Genomic DNA, 12057 nt, shown 5'->3' with positions numbered 1-12057 from the left:
GCCTTTCAGAGAACGAACATTATCCCCGTTCAGGATAAAATCCGCCCCGGGCGGGTATCGAACCCGCGGCCTAGCGCGTGCAAACGTACTACCAACCATACTAACTATGCTGGCAATGTAATTTAATTGAGAGTGTTCTAACTTAACTACACACGACACAATCTTTTCCTGATTGACAAGTGGGAATGGGCTCTTAGCGTACCTAAACCTAATCAGTACCTAGGTAGAGATCTGAAAGATGTAAGATGACTATGAAATAAAACAAAGAAGTCATTGTAAGTTACCTTATATTAAGTACAACTTAAACTTACTTAGGTATCAAAATATAAAAAATACATTTCTTAAAAATAACAAAAAAAGTCCATTGGAAGTTCCCCTTGGAACTCTAAATGCAGCAAATAGATTTGAAGAATGTTTTGGCTTTTCAAGTGGAATTTTTTAAACATAAAAAAAAGGAAAACAAAATGCTTTAGTAGAAAAAAATGAGGTAACAGAAATGGAAAACAAAAAAATGATTGTAAAAAAAAAAAAAAATGCTAATAAAAAGGGGAAATGAAAGAAGAAAAAAAATCAGATTGGGTTGGTGTCACAGTCTACTTTCTTGGCTGTTGAATCATATTGGGTTTATTGTGATGAGACTTCTCCACACTTGGTACAGGTTTCTCATGGAAACTTTGTACGGCCTCGGGTGGGTAATCCGCATTGCCTCGGATTGGTGCACCAGCAATGGCGGTTGTCTTGGGGGGACTTGTCGACACTTTCAGTGCCTGATTGGTTGGTTCGTCAGATGTGGTGCTGGATTTGTTATGTGGATCTTTGTGCTGAGTGATTCTCATGCCACCTGCCTTGACGGCTGGTGCATGACCACCCTTCAGTTCCTTGTCGTCAGACATGATTTGAATGTCCTGAAAACAAAGATAATCATTTTCAGCACCTATGCAATTATTATTTCAGAAACCATGAAATTTACTTCATAGTGGATTCAAATAAGGGAGGACTCTGAATTGCAGATTTATTAATAGAATAGAACGTAGCCCTAATAAGATACATATTTTGTATATTCATAAAAGTTTAACCCAACTTAGGGCTGTTTGCCCATACACCTAAGTCTCAAAGTGGGCTTTTTGAGTATGGAGTTCAGCTGGAATTTAATTAAGATTTTAATACTCAAACTCATGACATTTTGAACAAGAGCCCAAGGTATCTCACTTTTACTCAATGTTGGAAAAAATGACAACCCTTTACACAGGTGGACCAAATGTCTTGTTAAAAAAAAGACATGAACGATCCTAAAGAGCAGCTTCATAACTACCCATTTAACAAAGAGATCTGTACTCACGTAAGTTTGACAGGCTCGAAATCGGTATTTTGTGTTAGCTCGAGATAAATGCAATGGTCACTGATTGCAATGTGCTACAATGTAAAAAAAGGTTATCACTCAATTCCGACCACTTCTGGTTCAGTAATCTCCGTTGTTCTAGGTGATTATCAGGTACTTACAGAGGTAGAACGTCCAGTTTTCAATAATATGTAATAGACACGTTGCAATAATTGTTTATCACTCCAATAATTTGAGAAAAAAATGCAGTTTTGCAAAGAATACAAATTTAAAAATCTGAAACGCAAAAGTGCTATTTGTAAATTTGTTCAAATTTTGAATATCCCGCCTCTCGTATGTGTAGATAACGCATTTCTCTTTGGAATTCGTTTTCGAGCATGTACGCAAGGCGTATTTTTTTACGAATGATTTGAGCGTATTTTTTTATGATAAAAGGGGAATCGTGTACCGCGATCGCTTCTCATTCAGAAAGTCACTGATTGCAATGTGCTACAATGTAAAAAAAGGTTATCACTCAATTCCGACCACTTCTGGTTCAGTAATCTCCGTTGTTCTAGGTCTAGGTGATTATCAGGTACTTACAGAGGTAGAACGTCCAGTTTTCAATAATATGTAATAGACACGTTGCAATAATAGTTTATCACTCCAATAATTTAAGAAAAAAATGCAGTTTTGCAAAAATTTAAATCTAAAACGCAAAAGTGCTATTTGTAAATTTGTTCAAATTTTGAATCTCGCGCCTCTCGTATAAGCGTAGACTGCGTAGATAACGCATTTCTCTTTGGAATACGTTTTCGAGCACGTACGCAAGGCGTATTTTTTTACTAATGATTTGAGCGTATTTTTTTTTTTTAATATGATAAAAGGGGAACCGTGTACCGCGATCGCTTCTCATTCAGAAAGTCCCGAGTTCGATTCTCACCATCGACGGAAAATTTGCACTCATAATTCCGATAAATTTGCCATATCCTGCTAGTTTTCATGTTTCGCGAACCACCAAACTGTCAAAAGAAGACAATCATCATCCTCCTATAGAAATCTGCCTAGAACTTTCTAATTCATGTCCAGTCCCATCAGCCTGTGACACTTCAATCCCTAATCTTACTACACGCTACAACTTTAACAAAGCTAATCTGATTCTTCTTTATAGTGAGATCCGATCCCATGACTGGTTCCCTCTCTATGATATAATTGATCCGAACGATGCACTTTTTTACATATATAAAGTATTCTATGAGTCCTTTGACAAACATGTCCCTAAAATGAAAATTCTATCTAATAAAAAGAAAAAAATACCCATTTGGTGGTCTCGCGAGGCTAGAAAGCTGTATGGAAGGCGAAAGCGTCAAATCTCTCGCAGATTCTTTTCAAATTATGTTTCACATTGCCATAATATAAAACAACTCTCTCAACAGCTGAAAATTCAATTAAAAACAGATTATCAAAATCATGTAAAGCAAATGGCAAAAAACTCCAAAACCAACCCCCGTGAGTTCTGGCAATTTACAAATCAAAAGAAATCTCATAGACAGCAAAACTGTTTTATAATAAATAACAATGTGACATCAAATTCACGTATAATTGCTGATGCTTTCGCCTCTCATTTTAAGTCTGTATTTAGCGGTGGTCAGCCGGACTACAGCTGTAATTTTTCTTCTTCTTCTTCGCCTTCTTCTTCTTCTTCTTCTTCGCCTTCTTCTTCTTCGCCTTCTTCCTCTTCGCCTTCTTCTTCTTCGCCTTCTTCTTCTTCTTCTTCGCCTTCTTCTTCTTCTTCTTCTTCGCCTTCTTCTTCTTCTTCGCCTTCTTCTTCTTCTCCTCCTCCAGTGGCGTAGTGTGGTCTAAATTCGAGTGTAGGGCGTGTAGGGTACTAATTTCCATCATCCATGCTTCTTCATGGATTGGCATAGACAAGTAGAAGTAGGTACCTACCTACCTACCTATGTACCTTCCCAGTTCCATACTCGCCTTAGTATGTCTGATAATCCTGGCTAGGAAAATTGTTTGATTTCAGCACGATAAAACCTCTATTGTTAGAGTACCCTCTAACAAACAGTATTCCTTTAATATTTTTTTACTCTCCTTATCCTATAAGAAGGAAAGTAATGCATTTTTAAACGTATTTTAAGAGAATACTTTTAAAAATACATTATTTTAAGACAATACTTCCACGTGCTTATATAAGTAAAATTAGTTGTTACCATTTGAATTTAAAATGATTTATTCGCGCGCTCTGTTTCCTCCCGTGGCAAACAGAAGTGTTTGCTGCTTCCGTTTCTTCTTCTTGCTAAAATGATTTATTCGCGCGCTCTGTTTCCTCCCGTGGCAAACAGAAGTGTTTGCTGCTTCCGTTTCTTCTTCTTGCTATTATTATTATTAGTATTGCTGCCGCTATTCTGAATGCTACCTGTTGCTGTACCTCTATGCTGCTCGCCTGTGAACATATAAGTCGACATCCATGGGTTTATTAAAAGAAGAAAAAAAATCTGGTGTGACCATCACACGACTTTCATCCTATTGAATGGTGCTTATTTGGGTGTTCTGCTGTAACATTTACAATATCTCTAACCGTTTAGTCAGTATAGCTGAAAACCGCCAAAAAGTGGTCAAAATACCGCCAACCACAGCACCTATTTTAACCAAACGTTTTGTGTTGCACCTTTGTCACATTTGTGAACTACATACCAAATTTAGTTCCATCTAATCGCACCAGGGCTCTCGGTAATGCTGATCTCTTTCACATACCTATTGATTCTTTCTCTCTGATTTCACCACTACTTCAAATGATGAAACTTTACAACCAATATCATAGTCACCTGGATCTATCTCTGACTCTTGCGAGCTTCACCAGGGCTGTCAAAAACATAGAAAATCTAAACTAGCATAAACACTCATATTGCTCCTTCTTTCTCTGGTGTTTGCTTTCGAAGTCATTTTGGATCTGGATGGCTGTGATACCTATATATAACCTCTTGTGATATTTCCTACTGTGATACTGTCTGTCTACTTTGTGATTTCTTTCTTTATACTCATAAATATTCCTATATCTTTTTTTTACATAAATATTTTTAGAAAACCTAAATGTAATATTGTAAAATTGTAAATTGTGTATAATGTTGTAACAATCACAATAAAATAAAATTGAAATTGAAATTAAATTAAATTAAATAAATTCCGATTGCAAATATTTCAACAGGGTAGGTAGGTATAGGTACTTTCTATATTCTCGTGTTGACCCAGCATGTAAGTGAGAACTGAGTATCGTCTCTTCTCGCCCATTTGATGAGTAAGCGCTAGGTCACGGGTGCGATTCCCGCACGGGGCGGATTTTATGCTGATGGGATAATGTTCGTTCTCGAAACGTCTGGCTTTCTCCTATCCTGTCTTCCTTCTTCCATTTCGGCAAAACAAGACCTTTGCGTTGTCAATATTTTAATATTTTTTTAATAATTTTTCTGTTGTTTTAATATTTTAATCAATATTTTTTTATAATTTTTTCTCTAGAGAAAATAAAGAAAAACACCATTTTTCGTCTTATCCTCTAGCCTTAATTTATTTGTAAGAAATAAAATAAATATACACTCATGAGTGTAAAAAATAAATTATAAAAATATGAAACAAATAAACAATAAGAACATCGAAATAAAAATAAAGTATAAACCCTATATTCAATAAACTTAATCTAATATTAATAAAGTACCTAGAGATAATCTGAGATAGGTATGTATTCCAACAGGTAATGTCCGAGAGGCCACAGAGTTTAAAACTCGGTTTAACTCTAGGATTAAGCAATCTCATTGGTTAAATTAGGGGGCAGAGGTACTTGAAAATCAGTAAGATTACCCCTTCATTTAAACAAAATATGCAATATGCACAATGTCAAGGAATATGAGGGGGAATGCGCTGCAGGCCGTTTTTCGGAAAAACTTGATATTCACTTGGATTATTTTTAATTTTTTGGCCGATTTTCAGATTCCATGACTTTTCCGGATTTTCCAGGTCATAAACAGAATAGGTTCGTTCTCGGAACGGCTGGCTTTTTCCTATCCTATCCTTCTTCTCTCTTTGATTTCAGCACGATAAAACCTCTATTGTTAGAGTACCCTCTAACAAACAGTATTCCTTTAATATTTTTTTACTCTCCTTATCCTATAGGGCCAGCCATTCACGATCAGTTTTAACTGTCAGTTCAAGTATCTTCAGTTAAAAATATAAAATTTTTATAATCCTCAGTTTAGACCATCAGTTCAATTGAACTGTCAGTTCACCGCCATTCACGAGTTCAAACTGTCAGTTGAAACTGATCGTGAATGGCTGGGACCTTCACAACAAGTCGTTCTTGATTTGGCCACCAAGGCAAAGCGCCTTAAAACTCCACCCTTGGACTTTTCATCCCCCTCACTACTCGGTACAGTCGAATTAGGTATTCTTGACCTTATAAGCCGAAAACGGTGCGCCCAACAACGGACCCCTCAAACTTTCCGGTCTCATATCGCCACCAGAGTCCCTTTCCCTCGCTGATCATTCACGGCGCATGCGTGAAACATTTCCCGAGGTTAACCGATCATGTCCGAACTTCGGCCGATTCTCCCGAAGACGACCACGATCATTCCGCTGTCGAATAACGACATTTGTGTGACGTCACTGATCAAGGAGAAAATCCGAGAGTACATGATGAAGGGACAGGCGAAGGAGGTGGATCCAGGCGACGAGGCTTCCCCTATTAAGGTGAGTAAATGTATGTTAAAAATCTGGTGTGAACATCACACGACTTTCCTTATCCTATTGAATGATGCTTATTTGAGTGTTCTTTTTCTCTAACTTTTACAATATCTCTAACCGTTTTGCCGCTTTAGCTGAAAACAGTGAAAACCGCCAAAATCGGTCGAAATCTGTCCAAAAGCGGTCAAAATACCGCCAAGGGCAGCAACCATCTAAACCAAACGTTTTGTGTTGCATCTTTGTCACATTTGTGAACTACATACCAAATTTCAAGTCTTTAGCTTATACCGTTCCCGAGATATTGTTAAATTACACCGAAAACCGCCAAAAAGCGGTAAAATGCCGCCAAGCGTTGCACCGGTCTTAACCAAAAGTTTCGTGTCGCATCCTTGTCACATTTGAAAGATACATACCAAATTTCAAGTCTCTAGCTCTTACCGTTCTCGAGATATTTTGTTTACAGACAGACACACACACGGACCAATGGCTGAAACTTTGGCTTTAGGCTCTAGGGACCTCAAAACGTGGCTCAGTTTATACGCAGAGTTAGGTGGAGATGATAGGGTCGGCAGGTAATTACACTCACCTTCAATATGTATTCCAGGTGTATTACTACCCAACATCTGAGCGAGGCTCAGTTTGTACGCAGAGTTAGGTGGAGATGATAGTAGTGGCATGTCAGTTTCTTCACTCACAGTACGATGTCTCTCGCCTACACTCGGCCAGAATACAGCGTTGTCCTCCGCGTTCAGACTGGAACCAGCTCGTAACCTCTGCAGAAAACATAGGATAATATTATAGCATGGTTAGGCCAGTGGTAACATAATTTGCCATGCAGTCATGTAAACATGGACTCAAAATATGAAGTTCGACCGGCCGGGAATCGAACCAGGGACCTGCAGAGTGTAAGCCTAGTGTGATACCCACTCGGTCACGGAGAGATTGCTAGAATAGATCTCATAGGGATAATAGAATAGGGGACATGGTTAACCCAGTGGTAATAAAGTCCCAAGTACCAGTTGATTTTCATCAGTACGAAATAAAAGCAGCAGTGCAACAAGTGCTTTGCCTCTTTTTACTTTCCTTATCCTATAGGAAGGAAAGTAATGTAATCGGATCAAATTTTCGATGGTCAGTTTTTAGTGCCAAAACACATTTTGAGGTTCCTAGAGCCTAAATCCAAAGTTTCAGCCATTGGTTCGTGTGTGTGTCTGTCTGTAAACAAAATATTTCGAAACGGTAAGAGCTAGAGACTTGAAATTTGGTATGTATCTTTCAAATGTGACAAGGATGCGACACGAAACTTTTGGTTAAGATGGGTGCAACGGTTGGCGGCATTTTACCGCTTTTTGGCGGTTTTCGGTGTAATTTAATAACAATAAATCTAATTTAATAATTTAATAACAATTTAATAACAAATAATTTAATAACAATTTAATAATTGTAATTTAATAACAATTTATAATAACAATAAATCTAAAACTGATAGCAATCAAAAACAATCGAAAAATAAATCAGTTTCAAATCAAAAGACAAAATCCACTACTGATCAAAATACAAAAAATACAAAATCATCCCAAAAACAAAATTCAGTAAAGTCTAAATCTCAAAATCAAAAAGCTAAGTTATCTCTAAATAAGAACAGTCAGAATGTTCTATCTAGTAATAATAAAGATAGCCCACTTAAAACTAGTAGTACTACACAACCCCGTTCATCTGCCGCCTTCATATGTGATAAAGAAATAAAATCTAACTCAATTCAATGCTCATCAAAACCAACCGGACAGGTCATTGATTTAAACAATAGTAGTATGACAGTAAATAATAATTCTAGTCATGATACATCAATGCATAAACATGATATTCACACTCAGACTGATTCATGCTATGTGAATACCTATGTACAGACTGATATAGATGGTGTGAACTGGGCATATATGCGTGATGGATTTATCAACAAAATATGTCAACAAGACTCGGAAATTGATAAGTTGACTAAGAGAGTCAATGAACTAGAACTTTTGCTTGCTCAAAAAGATCTTAATAATACCATTAACACGTCTAATGATTCAAGCACTCATATTTCACTACATCAACACATAACCTCTTGTTACATAATTGGTGACAGCCATGTAAGGGGAATTAGACAGAAACTTTCAGACAAGTTATCCTCTCATTGTGATCTGGAGTCATTTTTTCAGCCCGGCGCTGGTTTTCATGAAGTCGCCCAAACTCAAGTTTCATCTCCAGCCCTGGTAAACTCGAAAGAATTGGACTCAGTTGTAATCTTTTGTGGTACAAATGATGTTTGCTCCACAACATGGGACATAATCCGAGATGGTCTTGACATTCTCATCCAGAAATTTGGCCATTGTAAACAGTTCTGTCTTATAAGTATCCCACTGAGATATGACAAGAAAAAAATTAATTTTCATATTGCCAAATTGAACACTAAAATCAAATCCTATGTCAAATCTAAAATAAGGAACTTGTTTTACATTGATACCAACAAAATACTAAAGTATAAAGATTATTCTCGAGATAATTTACATCTGAATAGATTTGGTAAAGATAAAATATGTAACAAGATAAAAAACATCATCTCCTGTTCAAAATCTTGTGTCTTGTGTACAAAATCCCGTGTATCTAATCCCGTTCAATGTACAAAATCCCGTGAATCTAGTCAACTGTCAATTGTTCCAGCTGTTAACTCGTACCCTAGTACCTCATATCCACGTGATCCTGTTGTGATTGAATCTTCATTGATGACTCCTTCTCAACCATTTGATATGATTCGTACACCAATTCACTCATCTCATTCAGTAATGAATCGGATACCTAATAACTTGGAGACTCCCATGTTCAGATCCAGTCCAACCATTCTCAACCTCTCTGCACTTAATCACTCTCATGGATACTACAGGTTGACTCAAAGGATAAATCTGAGCACATTCTCTGACACTAGTTCTGTATTTGGATCACCTATCCCAGCTATTCAACCAGGAACAAATCGTGTGAATAATAATGAAAGAAATTTTCCGGAACAGGGCCAAATTATGGAAACTTAATATTCTTAACATCGAAAACCAATGCATCTGTACATACTCTGCTTCCTCTATACGGGCAGACCGGCGCTTATCCTCACGCGCTCGCTTCAACCTACGCCGCTCCCTGGACGCCAGCTGATCTGAGGAAACAATACAAGGTACATGTTATAAGGCCTTTTTTTTATATAAATCACACAGAGTAGAATATATACCCTGTTTCACACATGGCCCTGCTGCTTAGCGTGTAAAAAAATAACATAGGTATATGTACCTACCCTGTTTATCCTGCTGGGATAGGACTGAGAAGTCCCTTTACCCCCCGCAGTCTAACCAAGCAAGGATAGGAATACCTCTGAATCTCTCCACAGTATCATCAGATATGAGGAACTAGTGTCAACTTGTGTACAGTGTTACCAAATCTGTCCTACCAAACCAAACCTTGGCATACCAAGTGCTACTAAATACATCATCAAATCTTCCTTTTCAAAGACCTTTAGAAATTTCCAGAAATTAACCTGGTCACACTGTACGAGTAAAGAAAGGTGCCTTCTGATTTGTTGAAAGGTTTTCGTACCTATGGAGACCATTTTTGCTTTCTATTACTAAACTTTTTTGAACAGAAAGTTGGTTGGTTGGCGGCATCAAATGCTGGGAATTGACTATCGGGACATTTTCCTCATTTTCGAACAGAAAGTAGTTTAAGCTATTCTATAGTCTTACCTCGGAATCTCTCCACAGTATCATCAGATATGAGGGGCGGCGCGAGGGCTATCTCCGCCACTTCAAACTGACAGGTGACCGGTAAATGTTGCAAATACCGTAGTCTATGCCGCAACTCCTACAAACAACAATAAAATACCCAAGTTACTAAATTCTCCTAAAAACATTTATATTAAGTAAAAAACCAAGTTCCAAAATTCTCCTGAAAACAACAATAAAATACCAAGTTTCTAAATTCTTAAATCAACTACCTAATGAATTAAAAGATATTGAAAAGAAAAATACGAAGAAAAGAGAACTTTGAAAATATACCCTGGAAAATAATAATGAAATATGATTACGACTGGAAACAAAGAGAGATAAAAAAAAAGCTCCCATGGTAGTGGTCACTGCGCTCGCCTTGCACGCGGGAGACCCGGGTTCGATTCCCGGCGGGGTCAAAAAAATTTTAATCATGCAAATTATTGATTCCGTGACTGGCCGTTACGGGGCCCACTCAGCCTCATGAGGAAAATGAGTAGTTATGACATATACATAAATGCGCATAGCGACTGGTGGTAGGTAAACATTCTTCTTCGTCTTCTTCGCCTTTTCCCATGTTCAGATGGGGTCGGCGTTTGTCGTCGGCCTCTTAATCAGCTTTAGAGTGATCGCTTCGAGACCGACTGGTTTCAGCTAAACAAAATTTTCCGAGTGGATGCCCGTCGCACTCAACCTTCGCTATTCAAAACCTAATCAAATCCCCTTTCTGTTCCAGGAACGGTTTCGCGTCGAGGCCGACGTCGCGGTGAACCGCGCCAACATGTTGACGCGTCTGTGGAAATATGCCGCGCCTGAAGTGGTTCACTCCGAGTATATGATGCACGCCGGCAATATTATGTAGCTTCTTGATATCACTGTAAGTGTGTAAGTAGGCTACCAGTACATATACTTATAGGTACTGAATATAGGTACCTACAGAAAGGTAAATAATTCCATGTCGCGTGATAGGGTATATAAAACAAGTCCTATATTATGTTTTTCATAAGTACCTATATATTAAATATGACATAGTGTTTCCTGTTATTTAATGCTATGGAAAGCTGAACAGAGGCGGCGAGCACAAAGCTTTCACGGAAAGCAGAAATATTGAAATTCTTGGTCAAATTTCATAGAAATGACACCAATCGTTCGTGATTTATCACGGAACAAACACCTACATCGACACATAGACAGGCAGATTTTTGGACGGTTTTCATACATCAGCGTTAGTGCAAAAGCCAGAGGTTAAACTGCCAGCCTAGTTAGCTTGGTTGATAGCGCATCTTCCTTGTAAGCGCTAGGGTCGCGGGTTCGATTTCCGCCCGGGGCGCATTTTATCCTGAACGGATAATGTTCGTTCTCGGAACGGCTGGCTTTCTCCTATCCGGTCTTCCCTCTCTCTTTGATTTTGGGATGATAAGACCTTGCCTCTATCCCCTTAAATCCCCCCCATAAACCCCTTAAAAAAAGGTCCATATTTACCTTGATAGAAATAGAAGTAGCGATGTGGAACGCCGGACGAAGTTGAGTGTGAGGGAGGACCTATGTCCAAATCTTCAGCGCGGATACTTGTGGTTCTGTGTGCAGGGGCCCCCGTGCTCCCTAGATCCTCACTACTAACACTCTCATAGCGACTCCGAGTGTTTGAATCTGTACAAATAAGACAACAAAAAATCAGCAACCTCCGTGGCCGAGTGGGTATCACACTAGGCTTGCACGTCGGAGGTCCCGAGTTCGATTCCCGGCGGGGTCGAAGTTTTTTCAACTCTGTGCGTAGAGTTCGGGGTGAATTCAGACTCTTTAATCGAGTAGCGACCAATGGCGGCATTACGAGAGTAAAAAGATTATTGAAATAGGGAAATTGATTGCAAAGAAGGGCACTTAGTAATGCTGTGATATTACATTATTTTAAGACAAAAGCTCTACTTTGACACAAATTAATTGAGAGAAATAAGAGAACAAAATAGATCTAATGCACTTGTGAGCAAAAAATTCGGGGCAAAATGATCACTAAAGTCCAAACTTTCGGAGTCCCCCTAAATACGGCCATAGTGGTAAAACATCTTATTTTTATTTTTATTTTTTTGCCTTTTCCTGTGTTCAGACGGGGTCGGCGTTTGTCGTCAGCCTCTCAATCAGCCCCAGGATCTCTTTTACCTCCTTCTTTTTCTTCGCCTTTTCCCGTGTACAGACAGGGTCGGCCCTTTTCGT

The 12057-nt window shown here is 38.4% G+C and overlaps 2 protein-coding genes across 4 annotated transcripts in view; both read right to left on the bottom strand.

The window, feature by feature from the left end:
- Positions 1–270: 270 nt before the first annotated feature.
- Positions 271–2076, bottom strand: LOC103518836 (death-associated protein 1). Of its 3 annotated transcripts, none has more exons than XM_008483921.3 (2): positions 1922–2076; positions 271–905 (listed from the first exon to the last, which is right to left on the bottom strand). In XM_008483921.3, the coding sequence occupies exon 2, from the start codon at positions 891–893 to the stop codon at positions 594–596; it is 300 nt and encodes a 99-aa protein (XP_008482143.1). In that variant the 5' UTR covers positions 894–905; positions 1922–2076; the 3' UTR covers positions 271–593. The 3 variants fall into 3 exon arrangements, with proteins under 3 accessions (XP_008482143.1, XP_008482141.1, XP_008482142.1); XM_008483919.3 differs by lacking the exon at positions 1922–2076 and adding an exon at positions 1501–1660; XM_008483920.3 differs by lacking the exon at positions 1922–2076 and adding an exon at positions 1340–1494.
- A 1557-nt stretch (positions 2077–3633) lies between these two features.
- LOC103518837 (RING finger protein 10) overlaps positions 3634–12057 on the bottom strand; it is a 36925-nt gene continuing 28501 nt past the window's right edge. The window contains exons 11-14 of the mRNA XM_026830526.1: positions 9826–9943; positions 9146–9245; positions 6645–6829; positions 3634–3770 (exon numbers count right to left, since the gene is read on the bottom strand). Coding sequence (XP_026686327.1) covers positions 3634–3770; positions 6645–6829; positions 9146–9245; positions 9826–9943 — 540 coding nt within the window. The remainder of the gene's footprint in view (positions 3771–6644; positions 6830–9145; positions 9246–9825; positions 9944–12057) is intronic.

This window comes from Diaphorina citri, unplaced genomic scaffold, assembly GCF_000475195.1.
Source record: "Diaphorina citri unplaced genomic scaffold, Diaci psyllid genome assembly version 1.1 scaffold2380, whole genome shotgun sequence".
Taxonomy (NCBI): Eukaryota; Metazoa; Arthropoda; class Insecta; order Hemiptera; family Psyllidae; genus Diaphorina; species Diaphorina citri.
The sequence above is the reverse complement of the archived record's forward strand: the minus strand, read 5'-3'. Positions and strand labels throughout refer to the sequence as shown.